This window comes from Sus scrofa, chromosome 14 (assembly GCF_000003025.6).
Source record: "Sus scrofa isolate TJ Tabasco breed Duroc chromosome 14, Sscrofa11.1, whole genome shotgun sequence".
Taxonomy (NCBI): domain Eukaryota; kingdom Metazoa; phylum Chordata; class Mammalia; order Artiodactyla; family Suidae; genus Sus; species Sus scrofa.
This window is the reverse complement of record NC_010456.5, coordinates 59,840,848-59,867,947: the sequence shown is the minus strand read 5'-3', so window position 1 is coordinate 59,867,947 and position 27,100 is coordinate 59,840,848. Positions and strand designations below refer to the sequence as shown.

Genomic DNA, 27,100 nt, shown 5'->3' with positions numbered 1-27,100 from the left:
TACAATTATTAGCATAAGAGTAAAATGTTCCAGTAATTAAAGGTTGGAATAGCTGACAAGTTTATAAATAAAGAGTAGTAAGATTAGGAGCTTTCAAATCTTAAATAGAGAAACAGAATGATAGGGAGTTCCCTTCATGGCTCAGTGGTTAACAAACCTGACTAGGAACCATGAGGATGTGGGTTTGATCCCTGGCCTCACTCAGAGGGTTGAGGATCCAGTGTTGCTGTGAGCTGTAGTGTAGGTCGCAGACGTGGCTGGGATCCCACGCTGCTGTGGCTGTGGTATAGGCTGGCAGCTGTAGCTCCGAATCAACTCCTAGCCTGAGAACTTCCACATGCTGTGGGTGTGGCCCTAAAAAGCAAAAAAAGAAGAAACAGAATGATAGTTACAAATATTACAGGTATATTGTACAGATCACTTTAGAAAAAAAATACTTATCCTTTAGAACTGATAGTAACAAAATTTAAGTAATGATACAGGGCAGAAAAGGAGTTTAGACTATATCATATCACAATCTTTGTAGAATTATTTTGTGCATTAGCTTTCATAAAACTAAACCTGGACTCGAGTTCATTGCCTCTCATGAAAACACCAAACTCAAAACTAACTGCTGAACAACCACAGCAAAAAAGACCAGAACCCACCAAAAAAATATATTTTACATCCAAAAACAAAGAAGAAACCACAACAAGACAGAGTGAAAATTCTGAATTCCACATCAGATTCCCCAGTCTGCAGGTTTAGCATTGGGAGGAGGAGCTCCCAGGGCATTCGTATTTGAAGGTCAGTGGGGCTTAAGTCCAGGAGCTCCATAGTACTCGGGGAAAGAGAGACTCTTTTCTTGGAGGGTGCACACAAGGTCTCAGGTGCACAGAGACCCAGAACAAAGCAGTAACTCCACAGGAGCCTGAGCTAGACCTACTTACAGGTCTTGGAGGGTCTCCTGGGGAGGCAAGGGTTGGCTGTGGCTCACTGTGGGGAAAAGGCCCCAGGGAATATTCATCAGCATTAGCTCTCCAGAATATCACAATTTTGGCACAGAGATGTAGGCACACCCAACAGCCTGCAGGCTCCAGTGCTGGGATGCCACAGTCCAAACAACCATCAGGATGGGAACGCAGCCTCACCCATCAGCAGACAAGCTGCCTAGAGCCTCCCTGAGTCCACAGCCACCTCACCTCTAAACACATCCCTTGACACAGCCCTGCCCACAAGAGGCAAAACACCCAATTCCACTCGCTGGTGGGCAGACACCAGTCCATCCCACCATGAAGCCTGCACAAGCCCCTGGATAAACCTCACCCACCAAAGGCAGACACCAGAAAAGGAACTACAATCCTGCAGCTTGCAGAAAGGAGAACCACGAACACCGAAAATCAGACAAAATAAAGACAACATAGAAATAAGTTCCAGGTGAAAGAACAAGATAAACTCCCAGAAGAACAACTAAGTGAGGTGGAGATAGGTAATCTACCTGAAAAAGAATTCAGAGTAATAATAGTAAAGATAACCCAAGATCTCAGAGAAAGAATGATGGTTACCTGGTGGCTCGGGGGTTAAGGATCCAGTTGTCACTGCTGTGGCTCGGGTCCCTACTCTGGCACAGGGTCAATCCTTGGGCCAGGAACTTTTACATGCCATGGACACAGCAAAGAAAGGAAAGAAAAGAAAAAGAATGGAGGTACAGACAAAAAATACAGGAAATGTTTAACACAGAGCTAGAAGATTTAAAGAACAAACAGTTGCAAAATACAATAACCGAAATGAAAAATACACACTAGAAGGAATCAACAGCAGAATAAATGATGAAGAAGAACAAATAAGTGAGCTAGAAGGCAGATGGTGGAAATGACTGACACAGAACAAATTTTAAAAATGAAAAAAGAATGAAGAGAAATGGGGACAATTTAAGAGACTTCTGGGACATTAAATGCACCAAGATTCGCATTACAAGGATCCCAGAAGAAGGAGAGGGAGAGGGAGAGAGGGAGGGAGGGAGGAGAGAAGGGGGGGGGGGGGAGAGGGCCTGAGAAAACAGTTGAAGAGATAATTGTTAAAACCTCCCTGAGAAAGGAAACACTCACTGAAGTCCAGGAAGCGCACAGAGTCCCATTCAAGATAAATCCAAGAAACATGCTGAGACAAATATTAAACAACTGACAAAATAAAGACAAACTATTAAAAGCAACATGGGAAAAGCAACAAATGACATAAAAGGGAATTCCCATAAGGTTATCATCTGACTTTTCAGCAGAAACTCTTCAGGGCAGAAGGGAGTGGCATGATATATTTAAACTGATGTAAGGGGAAAACCTAAAACCAAGAAGGATTTGTTCAGATTCAACAGAGAAAGCAAAAGCTTTACAGACAAGCAAGAGAACTGAGCACCAGCAAACCAGCTTCACAACAAATGCTAAAGGAATTTCTCTAGGCAGGAAGAATAGGCCACAACTATGAACAAGTAAATTATGAATAGGAAAGCTCAAGGGTAAAAGCAAACATACAGTAAAGGTAGGAAATCATCCACACAAATATGATTTCAAAACCAGCAATTGTGAGGACAATAAAAATGCAGGGTATCAGAAAGGCATTTGAAATTAAGAGACCAGCAATTTAAAACAAGCTTGTACATCTATAGGCTTCTATATTAAAACCTCACAGTAAACTAAAACTAAAAATCTACAATAACTACACATACAAAAAAGAAAAAGCAGGAGTTCCCATTGTGGCACAGCGGAAACAAATCTGACTAGGAACCATGAGGTTGCAGGTTCAATCCCTGGCCTCGCTCAGTGGGTTAAGGATCAGGTGTTGCTGTGAGCTGTGATATAGGTCACAGATGTGGCTGGGATCCTGTATTGCTGTGGCTGTAGTGTAGGCCAGGGGCTGTAGCTCCGATTCGACCCCTCTCCTGGGAACCTCCATATGCCACGGGTACAGCCCTAAAAAAGCAAAAAGAAAAAGAAAAAGCAATCCAAACATGACACTAAAGATAGTCATCAAATTTCAAGAGAAGAGAACAAAAGAGGAAGGGTAGATAAAAGACCAACAAAAACAAATCCAAAACAATTAATGGCAATAAGAACATACATGTTGATAGTTACCTTAAATGTAAATGTTTTAAATGCTCCAACCAAAGACATAGACTGGCTGAATGTACAGAGAAACAAGAGCCCTATATATGCTACCTAGAAGAGACCCACTTCACATTTAGGGACACACACAGACTGAAAGTGAGGAGATGGAAAAAGGTATTCCATGCAAATGTAAACTAAAAAAAAAAAAACACCAAACTGGAGTAGCAATACTCACATCAGACAAAATAGATTTTAAAATAAAGACTGTCATGAGACTAAGAAGGACACTAGACGATGATCAAAGGATCAAGGCAAAAAAGACGATGTAACAGTTATAAATATGTTTGCACCCAACATAGGAGTACCTCAATATATAAGACAAATGCTACCAGCCATAAAAGGAGAAATTGATGGTAACACAATAATAATGGGGACTTTAATTCCCTACTTATGTCAATGGACAGATCATCCAAACACAAAATAAATAAGGAAGAACAGGCCTCAAACAACACATCAGATCAGAGGCGCTTAGTGGCTATTTTTAGAATATTCCCTCCAAAAGCAGCAGGATACATAGTTTCTCAAGTGTACATGGAACAGTCTCCAGGAGAGATCACATGTGTGGCCACAAAGCAAGCCTCAGTAAATTTAAGAAAAGTGAAATCATATCAAGCATCTTTTCTGACCATGATGCTATGAAATTAAAAATCAACTACATGGGGGAGTTCCCGTCGTGGCGCAGTGGTTAACGAATCCGACTAGGAACCATGAGGTTGCGGGTTCGGTCCCTGCCCTTGCTCAGTGGGTTAATGATCCGGCGTTGCCGTGAGCTGTGGTGTAGGTTGCAGACACGGCTTGGATCCTGCGTTGCTGTGGCTCTGGCGTAGGCCGGTGGCTACAGCTCCGATTTGACCCCTAGCCTGGGAACCTCCATATGCTGCGGGAGTGGCCCAAAGAAATAGCAAAAAGACAAAAAAAAAAAAAAAAGAAAGAAAAGAAATCAACTACATGGGGAAAAAAAACTGTAAAAAACACCAACACATGGAGGCTAAACAACATGCTTCTAAACAACCAATGGACCACTGAAGAAATCAAACAGGAAATCAAAAAGTACCTACATTAACAAATTAAATAATAAAAACCATATGATCATTGCAATAATTGCAGAAAAAACTTTTGGCAAAATTCAACACCCATTTCTGATTAAAAAAAAAAAACCTCTTCAGAAAGTGGGCATAGAGGGAATCTACCACAACATAATAAAGGCCGTAAATGACAATCATACAAAACAGTGAAGAGTTGAAAGCATTTCCCTAGAATCAGGAAAAGACAAGGATGTACACTCTCACCACTTTTATTCAACATAGTTTTGGAAGTCCTAGCCATGGCAATCAGAAAAGAAAGTAATAAAAGGAATCCAAATTGGAAAAGAAGAAATAAAAGTGTTGCTGTTTGCAACTGACATGATGCTATTCACAGAAAATCCTAAAGATGTGATCAGAAAACTACTAGACCTCATCAATGAATATGGTAAAGTTGCAGGATACAAAATTAATAGACAGGTATCAAATGCATTTCTATATACTAACAATGAAAGATCAGAAAGAAATTAAGCAAAGAATCCCATTTACCATCACATCAAAAAGTTTAAAACACCAAGAAATTAACAAAGACCTGTACTCTAAAAACTACAGGATGCTGATGAAAGAAGTCAAAGATAATACAAACAAATGGAAAGATACAGCATGTTCCTGGATTGGATGAATATTTTCAAAATGACTGCACTACCCAAGGCAATCTACAGATTCAAAGCTATGCCTATCAAATTACCAATGGCATTTTTCACAGAACTAGAACAAAAAAATTTTAATTTGTATGGAAACACAAAAGACCCTTAATAGCCAAAGCAATCTTGAGAAAGAAAAACAGAGCTGGAGGAAACAGGCTCCCTGACTTCACATCATACTACAAAGCTACAGTCAGCAAAACAGTATGGAACTGGCACAAAAACAGAAATATAGATCAGTGGAACAGGACAGAAAGCCCAGAAATAAACCCACACACCTATGGTTAACTAATTTATGACAAAGGAGGCAAGAAAATACAATAGAGAAAAGACAGTCTCCTCAGTAAATGGTGCTGGGAAAACTGGACAGCTACATGTAAAGGAATGAAATTAGAACAGTCTCTAACACCCTACACAAAAATAAACTCAAAATGGATTAAAGACCTAAATGTAAGACCGGATACCATAAAACTCTTAGAGGAAAACATAGGCAGAACACTCTTTGGCATAAATCACAGCAATATCTTTTTGGATCCACCTCCCAGAGTAATGAAAATAAACAAATAAACAAATAGGACCTACTTAAAAAAATAAACAAATGGGACCTAATTAAACTTAAAAGCTTTTGCATAGCAAGGGAAATCATAAACAAAATGATTTATGGAATAGGAGAAAATATTTGCAAATGAAGCTACTGATAAGGTATCGATATCCAAAATATACAAACAGCTCTTGCGGCTCAATATCAGAACAATAATCAAAAAATGAGAAGACAGGAGTTCCCGTCGTTAACAGATCCGACTAGGAACCGTGAGGTTGTGGGTTTGATCCATGGCCTTGTTCAGTGGGTTAAGGATCTGGCATTGCCATGAGCTATGGTGTAGGTCACAGACTCAGCTCGGACACCACATTGCTGTGGCTCTGGCGTAGGCCAGCGGCAACAGCTCTGATTAGACCCCTAGCCTGGGAACCTCCACATGCCAGACCCGCGGTCCTAGGAAAAAAAAAAAAAAGAGAGAGAGAAGACCTAAAGAGACACTTCTCCAAAGAAGACACATGGATGCTCAGCAGGCATGTGAAAAGATGCTCAACATCATTAATTATTGGAGAAATGCAAATCAAAACTACAATGAGGTACCACCTCACAGTGGTCAGAACAGCCATCATTAAAAGGCCTACAAACAATACATGCTGGAGAAGGTGTGGAGAAAAGGGAATCCTCCCCCACTGTTAGTGGGAATATAACTTGGTGCACCACTATGGAAAACAATATGGAAGCTCCCCAGAAAACTAAAAATAGAATTACCATATGACCCAGCAATCCCACTCTTGGGCAGATATCCAGAGAAAACCACAATTCAAAAAGATAACATGCACCCATATATTCATAGTAGCACTATTTACAACAGCCAAGACATGCAAGCAACCTAAATGTCCATCAAAGGGAATGGATAAAGAAGATGTGGTACATATATACAATGGGATATTACTCAGCCATAAAAGAACGAAATAATGCCATTTGTAGCAACATGGATGGACCTAGAGATTATCATACTGAGTGAAGTAAGTCAGACAGAGACAAATATCCATTATATCACCTATATGCGGAATCTTAAAAAATGATACAAATGAACTAACTTACTGTTTTGAAACAGACTCACAGATACAGATAACAAACTAATGGTTAAAAAGAGAAAGGTGGGGTGGGACAAATTAAGAATTGGAGATTAACATATATATACTGCTATATATAAAATAACCAACAAAGACCTACTGTATAGCACAGGGAACTCTACTCAACATTCTGTAATAACCTATATGGGAAAAAAATCTGAAAAAGAATGTATAGATGTATATGTACAACTGAATCCCTTTGCTATACACCTAAAACTCCTACAACATTTTAAGTTAACTATACTCTAATATTAAATAAAACTTTTTAAAATAATAATAAATTATGGCACATCATGGCTCAGGGATAATGAACCTGACTAGTATCTATGAGGACACGGGTTCAATCTCCAGCCTTGCTCAGTGGGTTAAGAAGCTGGCGTTGCCATGAGCTGTGGTGTAGGCTGCAGATGTGGCTTGAATCCCATGTTGCTGTGGCTGTGGTGTAGGCCAACAGCTACAGCTCTGATTCGACCCCTAGCCTGGGAACTTCCATATGCCGCAGGTATGGCCCTAAAAAGACAAAAAAATAAAATAAAATAAAAAATTTAAAAATGAAACTGATACATCATCCTAGCCAAAACAACAACAAGAAAAACTAAACCAAATAGCCTTTAAGGATTTGATGTCATTTTATAATCATTCGACTTCATTCAGGCTATGAATATTTCAAGAAAAAGTCCTATTTGTGAATTCTTTATCCAGTGCAGATGGATAAAATGAAGAAGTAAACTCTGCCAGCTTAAAAATTCAGGAACAGGAAAAAATTCCATAATCATGTATGTCAAGATATAAAAAAAAAAGAAAAAAAAAATCACTTTCAACCTCGACCTTAAAAATAATACAGAGCCATGAGGAAAAGAGTTACAGAAAGATTTCTTATTAGCCAAGTTTTTAAACAACAGTCCTCGCAAGGATGCCCTTTATAAGACACTTTCTTGCAGTTTTAAGTCTGTGAGAATTAATGCTACACTCAAAGTACATGCTGACACAATTTCAGGGGGGTAACTACCATTTTCAGTGGTTAGGAGACGAGGAATTGTTGAATCACCCAAGCTGTGAACCCTGGCTATGAAAGTGCTCCTGGAAAACGTGACCCTGAAGAGTTTGTCCCCTGACTTAACAAGCTCCTTCTGCATCTTGCACAGTAGACACGTGGATGTTACAAACATACCCAGGGGCCAGACCAGCATTCCTGGTTCTGCTTTCTGGGGACTGCAGAATCCTGGGCAAACAGACTGACATGTCACGAGGGTACAAGTGTCCCTTTCATGATACAAATTGTCTCCTTAGGAAGGATGCCAAAATCTATGCTCAAATGCCAAAATCTGAGGTATGGACAGAAAGTAAGAAATGACTGTGTTACCGTGAAAGAAAAACATACTGTTTCCCCTGCCACATGCCAAGTTTTTCCTCAAGTGACTACAAGAAGCAACAATTGCAGGCAGAAATACTCGAAGTAAAAATTATATTCACAGACTCACCAAGTCCTGAAGTCTATGAAATATGAAGATGCTAAGTCTTTCCCTTCAAGAGCTACCATTAGGGAGAAAGGTGGAGAAGTGACTGCACAAGTCCCCACGTCGGCAGACAGGGCTCAAAACACCTGCCCCTTCCCGAACCCCGACGGAATGTGAACGTCTCTCCATTTCAAAATAAGGCCACGGCTGCATGAGAAATTATTATTCTCATGCTATACTGTCAACCTCTTGAATTCTAACCCCTAAAATTTTAAATAAAATATAAATGCTTTTTTAAAAAACAGAACTTCAGATTCTACCTTTACCCTGTAAGCTCATTATACAAATTGGCTTTAGTCCTGCCTTAAGCAAACATTTAGCCATTTGGACAAAGTGGGCAAAAAACTTGAATAAACATCTCTCCGATATACAAATATATGAATGGCTACTGAGCAAATGAAAAGATGCTCAGCATCACTATCATTAAGGAAATGCAAATCAAAACCATACTGAGACATTACTTCCCCCTCATTAGCATGGCTACTATCAAAAACCCAGAAAGCCGGAGTTCCTGCTGTGGCACAGTGGGTTAAGGATCCAGCATTGCCACAGCTGTAGCAAAGATAGCAGCTGCAGATCAAATTCGATCTCTGGTCTGGAAACTTCCATATGCCGCAAGCACGGCTAGGAAAAACAAAAAACCAAAAAACAGAAAACAAGTGTTGATGAGGATGTGGAGAAATTGGAACCTTGTACATTGCTGACAGGTTCCAAACGGGGCACCCCCTTTGTAAAACATTTTGTCAGTTCCTCAGAAAGTTAAACAGAGAGTTAATCATATGACCTAGAAATTCCACTCCTAGCTACATACCCAAGAAAAATGAAAACTGTATCCACACTAAAACTTGTACATGAAGGTTATGGCTTTATTAATAATAGCAAAAAACTGAAAACAACCCAAATGTTCATCAACTGATGAATACTAAAACGTGGTCTATATCAATTCAATGGACTATTATCCAGCCTTTGAAAGGAATGAAATTGACACATGCGACGACATAGATGAACCTTGGAAACATTATGCTTATTGAAAGAAATCAGTCGCAAATCACCACATATTATATGATTTCATTTATATGAAAGTTCCCAAATAGGCAAATCTATAGAGGCAGAAAGTAAACTAGTGGTTGCCTAAGGCTGGGGGTGATGGCTCAAGGTTTTTGAGAGGATGATAAAAGTGTTCTAAAAATGACAGCACTGATGGTTGCACAAACTAGGAATATATCAAAAGCCATTAAATTATACACATAAAATGGGTAAATTGTATAGTATGTGAATTATATTTAAATAAAGCTCTTACCCTCCAAATGGAAAGAACTTGCCATATTTATCACGCAGAAGAACAAACAACTTGATCAAAACACCAAAAAGGTAAAGGAAAAAGGTAAATTAAATAAAATGGAAAAGAATCAAATCATGCTTGTCATCATTTTAAGTGCACACAAACTGTTTTCTCCGGCTAAAGAGTCTGCCACATTGTGTCAGAAATATATATCCATCTGTATGCTGTTCACGAAACACAGGCAAACAGGGGTTGGAAAGAATGCACCAGGCAAGGAAATATCAGGCAAATGCAAAGAAGGAATGGCAATAATTAATAGCAGACAAGCTGGATTTAAATTTCAAAGTACTAAGTAAGATGAAGAGGGACATTATTAAAGGCACAGTTTAGTGGGAAGGTATAAGTATAGATGCACCAAACAATATGACAGCTAAAAAATGCAAGAATGTGGTAAAAAAAAATTAGCCCTTCAAATGGGAATATCTACTAAACAACAACAACCAAAAAAAAAACACATAGAAGATAGAATACACACTTACTTTCCTCAAATAAAAAACAGTTTTTTCTTACCTATATATGTCACATTTGTAAAGATTAATTACCCATTTGGCAACAAAGAAAACCTTTACAAACCTTTCAAATTAAAGAAACAGGACAGTTCTTTGGTCACAACCCAATAAAATTAGAATTAAATAATCCAAAAACAAAAAACTTAACTACTTAGAAATGAAGAAATATACTCTTAGATCAAAGAAGAAATCAAAAGGAGTACTGGGGGAAAAAAATCTTAAAAGCCATGCAAAGGACAACACTTCATACTAAAAGATATTACAGAATACACCAGAAGTTATAGTCTAAGAAGATTTTAGTGTCAAATGCCTTCAATACTAAAGATTATTTTAAGAAACTTCGTACTCATCTGAACCAATTAGAAAAGGACAGTTCAATCAATCAAATGAAAGAAGTTTTAAAAAAGTTTTAAATTTAAAAAGTAAGGGGAACAAATATACCCAAAGCGGATTCTTTGAAAAGACCAATAATATAGAAAAACAGCTCACATGCCCAATTAAGAGAGAGAAGGTGGGTGATGAGGAGAGGTGGGAGCAAGCACAGGAAAGAAGGAAAGCAGAGGAGGGGCCAGGGGAGAGAGAGGATGCGCAGAAACAGAAGACCAAGGCTGAGGACAGAGACAGGAATGCAAGTGCAGGTTGTAAAAGCAAGTGAAAGAACCATTTTTCAAAGTTGCATGGAATTTTACACTGTAAAAACCTAGAAGAAGTAGATGAGTTCCTAGGAAAACACAAATCATCAAAACGATTCCAGAAGTGGAGAATTCAGAAATATCAGGACAAGGCAGGCTCACAGCTGAGTTCTATGTAACTCATAATCCCACTGCTGAATGGCAATAATTAAAAACTAAGAAACCGATTCACTGTATGAGCTGAGTATAATTTCAACACCCAGACCTGAGAGAGATGAGGGAGAAAACAATGAACAAATCTGGTTTATGATGGATTACTTACAGAAACTCTGAACTAATACTAGCCAACAACAGAATTTAGTCATCTATCAAAGAGATACACACTGAGACCAACCTGCATGTATTCCAGGATGAGGATGGTAAAGGAATCACAACACCAGAAAATCAATGGAACTTATTTCATCCATAAATTAAAAGTGAAAAAACAGTAAGACCAAGCAATAAATGCATTCTGATAAAAATAAAAGCATCTGATCAAAGTGTAGAAGGCATTCATTATAAAAATTAAGACAGGAATAGAAGGAAGTTATTGATGAAGTATTACTGAATAAGAGCATGATAGAAAGATATATAAAATGAGCCTGTATTTGTTAAACAATGACCCCCAAACTCCTGTTCATATTGTATCTGTGCAAGTGTATTTGTATATGAACAAGAAGTTGTCAATACAGACTGTAAACGGAGGCAGGTAGTGAGGAAAATTCTAACAAAAAAGGGTAAAACAGGATTACAGGTAAAAACCATGTATGATACTAATGCATGTAAATAAAATTACTTTACAATTTTTATAAGACTACACAGCATAAAAAACAACCAAGAAAAGAAGTATTCCTTTTGTTTTTAACTCCATGACCATCACTAGCTTTTTCTAATTCCCAGTAACAAGTTTAAGGTAATATCACCTCCAGTAGAGCTCCTTAATGGAAATGCGAACTCAGGCACCGCCACGCACAATTCTATCCACAGCGACCACGGCTTGCCAAGCCCCTGATTCTCTGTCTCAGGGAGACAGAATCCCCCAGACTCTGGTCAAAAGCAGGAATCTGAGCCAACCATCCCTGGCTCACCTTTACAACGGCCCCATAGAAGCACTGGTCTTGGCTGCTCCCTCAGCACTAGATGTTCTTCTCCTGAAAGCACCCATTCCAAGACTCACAAGTATTTGCAGGCCTCCAGTCTTCATGACGAGGCTCCAAGCTTTTCTTATCCACTTCTCAAGCCCCAACTACTCACGCCCTGCCTGGCCCCTCACAGGCACTGGACCCCTATTTGCCGGGTGAATGATGTGTATTCAAGAGAGATAAAGTCTGAACTCAAGAACTTTTCTTTGCAGAGCAGATTTGCTTTCGTTTCCCGAGTAATTTTGTTTAAATGTTTTTCAAGCCTGCTGCCAATAACCTGAAGGAGTGCAAAGATGCTAGTGCACCCAGGCGGCACACAGCTTTGATCAGTCCTTCGGCAGCAGGGACATAGGAACTGCTGTCAGGAGCCTAGAGAGACAGTGGGACAGGGACCTCACCGAGTGCCTCACGTGTCAGACCAGGTACGATCTCATTGGCCCTGGAGCAGCCCTGCGGAGGTGGCGCTTAGGCACCAAGCTGGAAGGGGCACCTAGGGGTGTCTCCATCTCCCAAGCCCTGTGCACTGCATTATGAGAGGCAGAATCAAAGCCTCGGCAGGTCCTCCCGCCCTCCCAGCAAAGCACTGCACACACCAGGAGTCTGGGCTGCACTCTGCCAGCTCAGCAGAATCCACCACCTCCTTGAATTTACCTTCCTCATTTAAAAGCCCCTCTGTGTCTTCTCTCCTAAACTTCTAGAAAACCATGGCTCTCTCCATGTGTGATGCACAGTGAGAGTTTACACTTGCTGATCTTTACCTAAAGTTCACCTCTTTTCCATCAGAGAAAAGCCTTCTCACTGCAGTTACCTGCAATTTCCAAGGAAATTCTTTTCCAGATGCCACTGGAATTCTGAATGCATGTCCCCTCAGGTGCCATAAATTCTGGTCCAGTTTCCCAGCAAGCCAAGGAAACCAGGTTGGAAATTCCACTGAAATACTTAAAAGCAAAACAGACAGAACATTTTTATTTACCGCAAACACTGGGACCCAAGGAAAACAAGCTTCATTACAGACAGATGAGGAAGAAGGTGTAGATTTTATAAAGATATGAATTATGAAGTGAAAGTCCACTTACCTCAGAATCTGTATGCAGCACTCCCCACTAAGTCAGGTGGGGAACCCCAGGGAAGCATTTAAGATGCTACTGACTCTCCACTTTCCTCAAACACAGAGTCCAAATGGGCAAGGCTTTCACTAACCACCCTTGAAATGATTTCACTTGTTTCTATCTTCTTCCAGAAAATGATTCTTTCTCCTGATCCCTTACATCACATCCTTGTGACTCTCTTTCCCCAACTTGAAAAAACAGGTCTCCTACCCATCTGGTTCTCCTCAAGCAATTCAATCTTTTTTGGTCGTCTTTTTAGGGCTGCACCTGGAAGTTCCTGGTCTAGGGGTTGAATTGGAACTGTAGCTGCGACCTATGCCACAGGAGCACTAGGTTCTTAACCCACTGAGTAAGGCCCAGGATTGAATCCACATCCTCATGGATACTAGTTGGTTTCTTAACCTGCTGAGCCACAATAGGAACTTCCTTTTTTTTTTTTTTTTTTTTTTTTTTTTTTGGGCCATACCTGTGGCATATGGAAGTTCCTGGGCTACGGGTCAAATTGGAGCTGCAGTTGCCAGCCTACACCACAGCCACAACATGGGATCCAAGCCATATTCGCAACCTACACCACAGCTCATGGCAATGCTGGATCCTTTAACCCAATGAGCAAAGCCAGGGATCAAACCCACATCTGCTTGGATACTAGTTGGGTTTATCACCTGCTGAGCCACAACCGAAACTCCCCATGTAATTCAATCTTTAATTGCCTTTACCAGGGAAACTTTCAGGAGGCTCTGCAATGTCATCACCGCATTCGCTTCTGGTTTCTTCTCCACCATCTTGGAGAGGATGTGGCCTGGCAGAGGCAAGGGCAGTGACCACCTGTCACAGGTGTCTGTCACCTGCCCATGGGGTCTCTCTCCCCATCCAACCTGGGTCCCAGCTGAAGGTCTTGACAAATGGGAGAGGGGTCCTAGGTACCTCCTATGTGCCAGGGAGGGTAGGCTCTGGGGACCTCCCACTCCAGCTCTGGAGACAGCTGCCTGGTTTTGCCCTGAGGTTTCTGGCTGCTAAAACATTCTGAAAACCTTCTCAGTAGTACAATATCCATCAGGGCCATTCTGGCCACAGAGGTAAAGAGGAGTTTAAAGGAGTGAAAATCAGCAAACTGGAATGAAGCAGCAGCTCTGTGCCTCCCCGCACATCTTTACTGATTCTCACTGTGGGCTCCAATGGGCCACCTGCCCGAGATCACAGGGCGAGCACTCAGCACAGACAGGCCCCTCACCCTGGCGTGCTCGCTGCCCACGAGAAACTGACCACCCAGCCCCTTTCAAACCCTCTACAGCTTCAAAACATTGATGTGCAATTAATGACTGTTCCTAGAACATCCAGGGCGTACTGCTTACCTGCATTATCTCACCTGTTCCAAACTCAGAGTGGGAATTTCACTGAGAGAATGCAAAGAATTCATTTTTATTCTCTAGGCTCTTTTCTCACCATTTCCCTCTCATGAATTCTCACACATCTGATCAGCAAGTGGCCCTACCAATTTGAATATTTTACCCCATCCTCCTGTGGGTGGACTGTGCTGGCTGCTATAACCCCGTCCTGCCACCCCATCAAGTGTACGATGGCCAAATAGGAGGGCTCGTTTCTTCCCCACATAAATTTAGTCCATGACAAATATGATTGACCACGGGTGGCTTTGTTCCCCCAAATGGTGACTCGGACCCAAGGTCCTTTCACCTGGTGGCCACAGCATCTCCAACATCAGTCTCAGAGGAGCCTCCCTTACAGCCAGGCCAGGCCTGAGAGCGGGGCCCACACTTGGGCTCATCTTCCACTGCCCAGAATCCAGGCAGTGGCCCCTCTCACTGCAGGGGTCAGGGGGCGCTGAGAAATTAGGTGCAGCCAATGCCTGGGATGAGAGTCAACAGGTGAAACAAATTGGGAGAATGAAAATGCTCAACTCAGAGCCCCCCACAAGGGGCTTATTTTTAATTAGTTGATCCAATCAGTACATACCATGTTCCACATTCATGCTTAAGTATGGATGCCTCCTTGTCCCCTAATCAAAGGGAGCCATCTACCTTGTCAGTTAACCTGTGACTTAGTTTCCTCAAGTTCAAAAGAGCAACAATGATGGCACTGACCTCATGCGATTGTTTATGAGGGTTACATAAGGTTAGAAAGTGCTCTGAACACTATCTGGCACCCAGCAAGTGATACACAAGCACCCGGTAAAACAATTAAAGCAGCACAGGAGCTGGCTCCCCTGCAAATTCCAGAAAGAGGCCCGTCTTGGAGATCTCTAGCTCTTAGGAAGTGGGCAGGTTGGAGAGTTTGCAGAAGCTAAGGAGTTAAGTCTTCCATCCAGGATGGAAATCCCTATAAAGCATATCCCAGACTTGCTTCAGCACTTTCCTGAGAAGGAATTCACTCCCTGTGACCCACCCTATTAACACTTCTAGAATGTGGGTGTTGAAAATGCTCAGGTCCTTGTAAATATTCCTTCATTGATGCCGATTCCCACCCCCATGTTAAAAATCTACTTCTCCATCTATTCCTTTGTTCATTCATTCATCCAACCAAACCTGAGGAATTACCACGTTCTAACCAGGACGAAGGCAGCCGAAGCCTCAGCCCACAGGGAAAGGAATTAGCTTATATGGGTGAGAAAAGGGACCAGAGGGAAGGAGGTGATTTTAGATTCTTAGAGGCAGTGACATTTGAACCAAGGCCAGACCAACAAGCAAGGGCTACCATTCAAGTAGCAGGAGGAAGAACACTGCAGGTGAGGGCCTGGCAGGCAAAAAGGCTCTGAGATGGACAGACCATGTGGCTAGAGAGTGCTGACATAAGACAGGTGCCCAAAGCTGACATGGGACAGGAAAACTACGGCAGACCTCTGGGCCCTGGAGGCCCTGTAGAGAACTCATTCCCTCTGGCTTGAGGTTGAAGCCATTGACAAGTTTTAAGGAGAGAAGTGAGTGGATGAGCTTAGGTCTATAAAGGTTACTCTTTTCCACAGCCAATGGGAAGAGAGAAAGAGGCAGGGGGTGGGGCATCCGTAAGACTGGAATCTGGGAATCCAAGCAGATCCTAGCCAGTGAGGGTGACTGTCTTGGCTAAAGTTGGCGACAATGGCAATGATTAAGAAGTGGAAGGATTTGTGGTTCTAATTATTTTAACAGCTGATTTATTAAATACACACCTAACATTTAGTATGTAATTAATAAATTAAAAACAACCACAAAACATGGCCAGGAGTTCTTGTTGTGGCTCAGCAGGTTAAGAACCCAACTAGTATCCATGAGGAGGAGGGTTCTATCCCTGGCCTTGCTCATGGATTAAGGATCTGGCGTAGCCATGAGCTGTGGTGTAGGCCAGCAGCTGCAGCTCCAATTCAACCCCTAGCCTGGGAACTTCCATATGCCTCAGATGTGGCTATAAAAAGCAAAAAAAATAAAAAAGTGTATATATAGAGTCATACTTTTGGTTTTTTGTTGCTGTTTTTGTCTTTTCTAGGGCCGTACCCGCGGTAGCATATGGAGGTTCCCAGGCTAGGGGTCCAATCGGAGCTGTAGCCGCCGGCCTACGCCACAGCCACAGCAACATGGGATCCAAGCTGCGTCTGTGACCTACACCACAGCTCACGGCAACACTGGATCCTTAACCCACTGAGTGAGGCCAGGGATCGAACCCGCAACCTCATGTTCCTAGTAGACTTCGTTAACCACTGAGCCACGACGGGAACTCCTAGAGAGTCATACTTTTATAACAATTCTTTCTAGAATTCACAAATAAGGGGAAGAAAGTGCTTTATACCATGAGTCAATCTTTACATTATTGGCTATTTTAGGTATTCTAATTATTCCTGAGCATGACAACCTCCTCCCACCCCAAGTTAACACTACACTTCCCTTAGCCAGTAAAGGTTTTACATTATCTTTTTTTTTTTTTTTTTTTTTTTTGTCTTTTTGCTATTTCTTTGAGCCACTCCCGTGGCATATGGAGGTTCCCAGGCTAGGGGTCAAATCGGAGCCGTAGCCACTGGCCTACGCCAGAGCCACGGCAATGCGGGATCGGAGCTGCGTCTGCGACCCATACCACAGCTCACGGCAACGCCGGATCGTTAATCCACTGAGCAAGGGCAGGGATCGAACCCGCAACCTCATGGTTCCTAGTCGGATTCGTTAACCACTGCGCCACGACGGAAACTCCTACATTATCGTTTGTTGTCATTTTCCCTCTGCTTCCTTAAAAAAAGACCACAGTGATTCTCCATGGATTCCAGCCTCTCTAAGCCCTTATTTCTCACCAAACCTACCAAAATCCCCTCCCTACAGGATCCAGCATTGGCTAGATAAATCCATATCCACGCCTGAACCTGGAGTTGAGATTCCAGCTACAGTTCCTTGCGATGGTAACAATTACAAATGTAAAATTTCATGGCATTCCCATCGTGGCTCAGTGGAATATGACTAGCATCCATGAGGATGTAGGTTTGATCCCTGGCCTCGCTCAATGGGTTAAGGATCCAGTGTTGCCATGAGCTGTGATGTAGGTCACAGATGCAGCCTGGATCCCCCATTGCTGTGGCTGTGGTGTAGGCTGGCAGCTCTAGCTCCGATTGGACCCCTAGCCTGGGAACCTTCATATGCCATGGGTGCGTCCCTAAAAAGACAAAAAAAAAAAAAAAAAAATTAAAATTTCTGGACATTGGAGTTCCCACTGTGGCTCAGTGGGATAAGGACCCGACATCTCCAAGAGGATACAGTCTTGATTCCTTGCCTTGCTCAGTGAGTTAAGGATCCAGCATTGCCTCAAGCTGCAGCATAAGTAGAAGATGAGGCTCAGATTTACTGTTGCTGTGGCTGTGGTATAGGCCGGTAGCTGCAGCTCCAATTTGATCCCTAGCCTGGGAACCTCCATATGCTGCAGCTGTGGCTGTCAAAAGAATAAAATTTTTTCTTTTCACTAAGGCCTCAAGTAAGGATGCTCAGCTCAAGGGAGAGTGGGCTGCCCACCTGCCTTCCATCCCCCACCCATCCTCACCCAAGTTGCTCCCTTGTTTGAGATGCTCTTTTCCTTTTTTTTTTTCCACTGGGCTCACTTTTATTCCTCAAGATGCAGCTTAGAGGCCACCCTTGCCAACTCAGCTGGAGTAGGTGAGCACCTTTGGAATCCCATCTAAATCCATGTTGACCTTGATCACAGACGCTTGTCTCTTTTTCTACACTTTGTCTCTCCTACTGGAGCCCAGGAGACATGCCTTATTTACCATTTTATCCCAGCAGGGTTCAAAAGGCTTGCTGAATCAATACAGGGCGCATCTCATGCACTGCTGGTGGGGAAGGAACTGGAAACCTTTTGGCAATATCTACTAAAGCAATGGTTCTCAACTGCACATGATTTTGCTCCCAAGGGACCCCTGGCAATGCTGGGAGATACGTCTGTTTGCCCCAGCTGGAGGCAGGGATGCTGCTGCCTTCAATGGACAGGGGCCAGGAGTACTGCTCACCCTTCACTGCCCAAGACAGTCTCCTCAGCAAAGCACCCTTGGCCCACGACATCCATCGTGCCAAGGCCAGAACACACATCTAGTCCACCACCCAGCAATCCTAACTCCTCAGTATACACACCCCACGGAAGTCATGTATATATATGTCCATCAAAAACACACTCAAGAATGTTTGTGGCAGCGTTATTCATAAAAGCCCCAAACTGGAAACAGTCCAGAAGTCCACAGAGAGGATAATGGATAACAAGCTATACTACGTATACAATGGAATACTACACAGCATCTCAGGTATAATGACGAGCTAAAGAACCAGACCAACTAAAAGAACAGGCAAAATTAATCGATGCTGATGGAAATCAGCACAGTGGTTACTCCTGGGAACAGGGGGGTACTGACTGGGGAGGCGGGAGGGGAAGTGAGCACAGTGTGACTCATGCGCTGCATGTCACACCTCAGTAAGCTTTATTCCTGAACACTAAGAACCACACTACTGGTGGGAAAAGCACACTGGTTTGCTGCCTTAGAAGCCAGATGTTCTTTTTTTTTTTTTTTTTTTTTTTTTTTTAAGGGCGCACCCCAGGCATATGGAGGTTCCCAGGCTAGGGAGTGAATTGGAGCTGCAGCTGCTGTCCTACACCACAGCTCTTGGCAACGCCAGATCCTTAACCCACTGAGCAAGGCCAGGGATCAAACCTGCGTCCTCATGGATACTAGTCAGATTTTTTCCACTGAGCCACGACGGGAACTCCAAGAAGCCAGATGTTCTAATGGACCTTCTGGTTATACCACTGGCCAGAGTGTAAGAAGGTTACTGACAAGAGATATCAAAAATGTTAAAATGGATAGGAGTTCCCTCGTGGCTCAGTGGTTAACAAATCCGACTAGGAACCATGAGGTTGCAGGTTCGATCCCTGGCCTTGCTCAGTGGGTTAAGGATCTGGCATTGCCGTGAACTGTGGTGTAGGCTACAGATGCGGCTTGGATCCCGAATAGCTGTGGCTGTGGCGTAGGCTGGCAGCTACAGCTCCGATTAGATCCCTAGCCTGGGAACCTTCATATGCCACAGTGCAGCCCTAAAAAAGGCAAAAAGAAAAAAAAAAAAAAAAAGTTAAAATGGGAGTTCCCATTGTGGCGCAGCAGAAATGAATCCGACTAGGAACCATGAGATTGTGGGTTCACTCCCTGGCCTCGGTCAGTGGGTTAAGGATCTGGTGTTGCTGTGAGCTGTGGTGTATGTAGGTCACAGATACAGCTCAGATCTGGCATTACTGTGGCTATGGCATAGGCTGGTGGCTATAGTTCCAATTCGACCCCCAGCCTGGGAACCTCCATAGGCTAAGGCTAAGGATGAGGCCCTAAAATGACAAAAGACAAAAAAAAAAAAAAAAAAAAAAAAGAAAAGAAAAGTTAAAAATGTACAAAATCCTTAATTCAATTGTTTTGAATCATTTTATGCTAAGGAATATATTAAGAATATGGACACAAAACTTAAAACTTCAAGAATATTTACCACAGCATAATAAATACAAGTAAATACATATAACTACAAGGGCAAGGGACCAATGAACCCCATGCCCATCCAAAAGGAACTGCATAATACTATGGATTCAGTAACTTGACACTTTAAATAGAAAATGTTTTCAATATATTCCTTAGAATTAAAAAGCAGGTCACCCAATAATATGTAACCTAAGATATATGAAAGATACACTCAATGTATTAACTGTGATTATCTCAGGAATGAGAGATTATGGGATTTCTTTCAATTTTATCATTTTTTTTTTTTTTTTTTTTTTTTTTTTTTTTTTGGCTGTACCCATGGTTTGCAGAATTTCCTGGGCCGGAAACAGATCCACACCACAGTACTTACCCAAGCCACAGCAGTGACAATACTGGATCCTTAACCCGCTATGCCACCAGGGAACTCCATAAATTTTATCATGTCTTCTTGTTTTTTCCAAAAGTGAACATATATTACTTGGTAATAAGAAAAAAAATCTACAATCATAGCTTGTAAGAATAAAGGTGAATTTTAGGCTATAAAACTGAGGACCAGACCACAGTAAGCTCCCAGGTATATTCAAAGCCCTGCTCCTGGCAGAGAAGCTCTGACCCTCATTACAAGGGCTCAGAGAAGCAGGGTTAAATTCAGAAGCTAGATAAAATCCTAGGTCTTCTGTTTCACACCCTGACTGTGGGACTCATTACACAAAGCCATACATACACAGAGCTATATGTGCCTCCAAAAAACTGAAAAGCAAATCCATGTATAAACATGAAAATGGGGAGTTCCCATCGTGGCGCAGTGGTTAACGAATCCGACTAGGAACCATGAGGTTGCGGGTTCCGTCCCTGCCCTTGCTCAGTGGGTTAATGATCCGGCGTTGCCGTGAGCTGTGGTGTAGGTTGCAGACGCGGCTCGGATCCCGCGTTGCTGTGGCTCTGGCATAGGCCGGTGGCTACAGCTCCGATTGGACCCCTAGCCTGGGAACCTCCATATGCCGCAGGAGCGGCCCAAGAAATAGTAACAACAACAACAACAAAAAGATAAAAAAAAAAAAAAAAAAAAAAAAAAAACATGAAAATGAATCTAAATGTGTTTGACAGGGGGAAATTCTAGGTAAAAACAAACAACCCACTATCTTTCCTGAATTATCAAGTCTGAGTAGTTAGATGGTGGTGATCACTTAACCAAGGTAATCTCTTTACCCCCAGATCCTTTCAGAAAAGATGCATCTGTCTTTCTCTGCAGAGTGGAGATGAGACCTTCTCCCACACAGAGTACCTGAGAAGACTCAGTATGACAATGCATGAAAAAGCTGGTTATGAATGCAAATTGTGAATTATCATCCTCACCAGGGCCAGGAGCTCTTTTCCCACCAAAGCAAGTGACTCCTGGGAAGAGAGCAAAACACCTCTCCCAGGAAGCTCCCTTCTCTGAACCCTGTGTGGCTGCAGTACACACTTGATTATTAGGTAGCACTGCACACCATTCTTTTCTGGCCCTCATGATGTGAGCTCCTCCTGGAGCCACAGGACATGGGACAGAGCTAAAGGTGGGACAACACAGAGAGGGTCCTGGGATCTTTCTTAGCTCACAAATCCCAAAGGGCTCAGTTTCATTCTGGTTTTAAAGAGAAAGATGCTTCTCTTCCTCCTTGTTAGTCAAAAAGATTGTAAACCAGTAACAAACTAAAAAGAAAACACTTAACAATGTTAATTTCATTTAACAATGTTAATTTTCAATTAACATCTTTTGCCCCAGCTTCTCAAGGTCATACCTCCCTAGTGAATGAGGGCAGGGTGACTGCGATAGGAAGAAAACTCCTGTGAAGTCCACCCTCTCAGAGAAAGAGCAAACAGCTCAGATCCCAGCCTGCCATGACAAAGGACCGACAAAGCTAACAGATGGAGCCCCCAGCATCTGTGAATCTGCCTGTTCCTTTGCCTCCTCGGAGAGGACGAATCACAAGACTGCTTCGAAAGGGCAGGAGCCCAAGAAACAGCTGAATTTCATGCTGTTTCCAAGGAGTGAGCTGCGCTGCTTATTCGCATGGTAGGAAGGCAGGCTGACAGCTGGAGAGGAGCCACCTAGGGGGAGACCCTGCAAATCTGGTTAGGAGAGGATCCTCAGCCCCAACCTCCCAGGCTGACCTGCCCCCACACAGGGGTGAAAGGCAGAGTCTCTGTTTAAAAGATCCCAAGGGGACCCACACCTCAAGGCACAGCCAGAACCAGGCGGAGGAGAGAGGAGAGGGTTAGGGTATGAGGAAGAGCTGGTGCACTTCTGGAGATCCCATCCAGGACGCTAAATACACTGAAAAAACAAAACAAAACAAAACAAAAAAACAGAAGGCTGGGAAGACCAGAACAGCCTGAAGGTCAGTTAGGAGTCTCAGCCTGAACCATAGAAATGCCTTGTCTCCCTCCCTTTCTCCTCTCTGCTGTGCATCAAATGTCTTCCTACTGTGTGCACTCCCCCCACAGGACCAAAGGTGACTCTGAATACAAATCAAAAGCACAATGGTGTCCAGTGTCTAAACCCCTCTCCTATACCAGGATGCTCTGCAAAGGGTTCTCGGTCAACAGGGGGCTCCCGGATAGTGGTCCTAATCCTTTCTGATAGAAGAACCATGCTAGGGACAAGAGATACACATTTACACCTAAGACAGTCACATACATACACACATGCCTATTTCCAGAGTTATGTGTATCTGTGTTTTTTAAATAGCAGAAGGTAGGCAGGAAGCCTGTTCTGTGAACCTAGCATCCGTCACTTTCCTCATCTGATTCTAGGAGGATCAGCAATTTCTAAGGGATTTTCATTGAATGAGGGTTGATTACACATCAAAAGGCCACCCTCTGGCTTGGTCCCCATCTCACCCACCAGCGGCTGAGATCTGCCAATAAACTGGGGGACAAAGATGGAGGGAGATCCAGGCTGCGTTCCTTGAAAGCAGGGAGCATGCTCTGGTTGGAGTGTCTCAGCTACTGGACTTTGGTAAACTTAGCAGGCTGAGCCTCTTTGCTCTCACAGCAGCCAGGGCCCAGCTCTCAGGCCTCTTATCACATCATCTCCCTCCATGCCACTTGGTACGAGGATTTTCTCTGACCAACAATATACTTCTGCACCTATTTGCAGCCCCCACAAATCACATTCCATTGTTTTAGGGATGCTGAATTCTCGCTTAATAAAACATCAGCCTCATCCCTCCACTGCCACCCCCAATTTCCCTCAGGGAGAAAGTGCGGCAAGGAGGAAGGAAATTCTTAGTTAAAGCTGGATTTTTAAAGCAGCTCCCACACAAAACAGGAAAACAAAACAGTGTATAAATACCATCAAATAACCACTAATGCCTTTGGTTAAAGTGCTTGATGGTGATGCTCAGGTCCAGGTGAGAACTCAGCTCACCTGAAGGAAGCAGAATTTGAACCTCACACCAGCTGACACATGATACTGCTCTTCATGACTGTTGAAGTGCTGCAGTGGCTCGATTCCACTGCTCTGCTGCAGAATCTCACCCATTTATAGGTTACTAAGAAACATAATATTGCTTTAAAATGTGTTTCAGTGTGTTCAGTCTTCTCACACCAGCACATTCAAGAATCTTCTTCATAACCAGATAACCTAACACCTTTTCCCTATTGTCCCGATACGGGGAAACAAAGCATTCTTCCCAGCAGACATGTATCTCAAGGGTTCCAAGATCAAAAACTGGATCACAGACACCCACAGCATAAAGCCTGACAAACTAGGCTCAGGGTAGGAACAATTCTTAAGAGCCAATTATGAAAAAGAGCTGTCTGGGGCTGGAAGATCGTATGATATTTTGGAAAACACAGAGGGTCTAAAAGGATTATACAGAGTGATGTGACTGAAAATCCCCAAACTGTTCACCAAGGGTCAAATGGGAACTCACTTTATTTCCCCACCCCGAAACCCTGCACAGCTAACCTGGACTTTGCAAGCCCAGCTGCGGCTCAGCACATTCACTGCAGCTGGCCTGCTGGAGGTTTGCAGACCACTCCCTGCTCAGAGTCCAGACAGACCTACCAGCAGGCTGCAGCATGATGTCCTGATCCAAGTCCAGGCACCAGCCAGGGGTCCCTTGGGCCTGTCCTCCTGTGTGCTGTGTCCCTGCCAGGTCGAACAACGATCAGGGAGAGCCACAGGAAAAGCCGCATCACGCCCAGAATCATGCCCAGTGCGGCCACTCCCTGGCCGTCAACATCACCGGTTGCACCCAATTCCACCCATGAAAGCTGTGTGGAAAAAGGGGGCTTCCCAGAAGGTCTCGGAGCAAGGAACAAAAGCATCAGAAGGCAGGCGGAAACCGCTGGTCTCCCCCTCCCAGAGACAGCAGAGGCTGCTGAGCTTCTGCAGGGAAAGTGGAAATATTTTAAAACCAACTCCCCACAAAGAAAGCAATAAAGACTTCAAGCAGCCACAGCTGCCAGCCCTCCTCAGACCTTCCCCAGATAGCAGGGGCTGGTCTCTGACCATAGCAGTAAACAGAACACACGTGAAAGTGCCTCGCGGGGCAGAAGCATATGCCCCAACGCTGCTAAATTGGTCCTTTCACTCTTCCCTATTTTAACAAGAGATTCACGGACAGGGAAGTTTCTCAGGTTAAATGGAGAAACTAAAGTCCAGAGAAAATGTCATGGGTACCCTCCCCTCAGCTCTCATAGGGCCTCGTTCGAACTGCTACCTGCTCCCAACCCCTGGCACCTGGGCAAGTCTTGCTCTTAGCTCATCAATACAAAATGACTCCTCCGCCCCAGGGCACGTCAGGTTTCCAGAATCCCTGCATTAGTAAAGCCTAACCACTCCAACCCACCCCTAACGCGCCACCCCACAGGTGCGACTGGCTTCAGACCCAGGACGCGGTCACTCCCAGCAAGTGAAGGCCACCTGCATGTCCTGGCCAAGGAAAGTACTGCCAGCCTCTTCTCATGTCCTCTCCACCCCCGAGGAAGTCGGGGCCCCCGCACGCAGTCACTTTGATCCTCGCACTTTAAAGCCCCAATTCCGCAGCCTCGTTGTTTCCGGAAATGCACAACTGCAAGCCGGCCCACAGAGCATCTGGAACTCTCGCGCCCGGGCCCCTGCACCTCCCCGGGCCGCCCCCGCCCTCCGCCCCCGGGCCGCGCCTTACCGCCGGTATCCTCGAAGCGCGGGGGCGGGCGGTCCCGCAGCGTGGCGCTCCAGCCCGCGCCAGCCTCGTCCTCCTCCAGGTCCGGCGCGTCCGGGGCGCCCGGCGGCGGGGCGGCGGGGCCGGGGCGCTCGGGTTCGTCGTCCGAGGAGGCGGCCGAGGAGGAGTGGGAGGCGGCCGACGTGCTGTAGAAGGGGTTACCGCCGCTATCCGGGCCCGACTCGCCAAACACGTCGTCCGAGATATGCAGGCTCTCGTAGCGCGCGCGGGCCGCCTCGAGCAGCGCCGGCGCCCTCTTCCGCGCGCCCCCACCGCCCTCGGCCATGGCCCCTGCGGCCGCCCGCGCGCCCGCCCCCCAGAGCGCCTCCCAGCCGCACGCGCCGGGCCCAGGGCCCGCGCCGCGGCCCGCCGTCCCCCACCAGCGCAGCCCGCAGCACAGCGCCCGCCGCCCCGCGCCCGGCCGGCCCGCCGTCTTGGCCGCCTCGGGCCCAGCGCCCGGGGAAGCGCGTTGGAGCTCGGGCGCCGCGGGCTACCGACCGCGGCAGGAAGCTGGAGTTGCGGCCCGGATCAGGCGCCGCCGCTCTCGCCGCCGCTGCGTCTTCTCGGCGCCCGCCGCGTCCCCGCGCGCCCTCCCCGCGGCGCCCCGCGCTCCCCGGCCGACCTTCCCGGGCGCGAGCCGCCAGAGGCGGGCCCCGCCTCCTCGCACCTCCAGCCCGCTCGCCAATGGGAAGCCAGGACTGCACAAGGTGGGAGGGGCTGGGCGGGCCCTGCGCCGGGGACGGCCCCAGCTCTCCCCACCCGGGCTCAGCGAGGCAGGCTGCCCGGGCGGTGGGCGGGGGCCGGCGGGCGGCGGCGCCGGCCGGTCAGCTGGCCTACGGGGACGTATTGCCCGGGAAGGCCTTTGAAGGCCCCTCGCTGCTCCACTGGAGAAAGGGAGGAACCAAGTGGCTATGAGGGGGACGCAGCGTGCTCTTCCTGCCGCCCGGGCCCGCTGACAGTGTGCGGACCCAGCGCTTGCAGTCAGGGCCAGGCGGGCGCCTGGGAGCTGTCCGCCCCTGTGGTTCTGAACCAGGCGCTGCGGAAAGGCTCCAGGTAGGCGGCGGGCCCGAGGGTCTCAATTTCCAAGCAGCTGTTGAGCTGCTGCTTCCCTTGGAACGCGGCGGGCTGAGCCTCCTGCTCCTAATAAATGCAGGGCTGTCTGGCTTCCGTGAACCTTGCTCTGATTAGAAACCGACCTCACCGGTCCATTTCTGGGGTCAGATGCTAACCTGGTTTCCCTTCAATACCCCTGTAATTTGAGGGCGTCAGCATCTGAACTTAGGTAGTCATTCGTCATCGCCTTTGACGTTTGACATCTTTTAAGTTCAAAATATTCCTTAGCTCCAAAATACCGATTACTCTAACCACTATTTCAATACCTTCTTCACTCAGACATTTGACACAATCGTCTATTAAAATACAGACAACCACCCAGGCTTCGGTCTGTCGATGGCGGTACATATGAACAGTCTGTTTTGTCCACTTGCTCCCCTCTCCCTCCCACAAAGAGTGCAATAAGTCACATTGATGGTAATTGGGCCATAAAGTCACCATTACTCTGAAATAAAATAAATCCTCGTTGATGTGAAGGGCTTACAAATCCTACTGGGTATTAACTAAATAATAATTACGCAAAATGGAAAGCCATGTTGCTATTTTAAGCGTGCATAAAAGATGGAGATGTGGGAACCGTTCTGCCACCAACTGAGGCCAATTCTATTAGGCAGGCAGGCAGCTTCAGTTCTTGACCTCCTCTTCCCAGCCCCCATGTTTTCTCCCCCCAAACCAGAGCCACTGTAAAATTTATGATAATCACTGAAAGACAATATATAAGAAGGAAGGGATTCAGATAACATTCCTTGCTATACAGGTTGACTGATAAATGAGAAATGTTTGCAAAGCATTTCAACTCCCTTGGGAGAATTATGCCACAAAAATGAACAAAATTCCAGCATATCTGTATACTGTGCTAACCAAAGAATTTGAAGAGGGTACTTATAGGTCCTTGGACTGACCACAAAGGGTTGTGTGAAGCATAGATTGAAGATGCTAGGAGCAAAATAAGACTTCACGCCTCAAGTACAAATTCTGCAGTTAGAAACTGT

The 27,100-nt window shown here is 44.9% G+C and overlaps 1 protein-coding gene across 4 annotated transcripts in view; it reads right to left on the bottom strand.

Moving 5' to 3' along the window:
- PGBD5 (piggyBac transposable element derived 5) overlaps nucleotides 1-25,295 on the bottom strand; it is a 92,373-nt gene extending 67,078 nt beyond the window's left edge. For 2 of the 4 annotated variants that reach the window (XM_021072685.1, XM_005670977.2), the window contains exon 1: nucleotides 24,960-25,295. In XM_021072685.1, coding sequence (XP_020928344.1) covers nucleotides 24,960-25,281 — 322 coding nt within the window. In that variant the 5' untranslated portion in view covers nucleotides 25,282-25,295. Of the gene's footprint in view, nucleotides 1-12,529; nucleotides 13,200-23,854; nucleotides 24,890-24,959 lie in introns of those variants that run through there. The other 2 variants (XM_021072687.1, XM_021072686.1) reach the window with 2 other exon arrangements.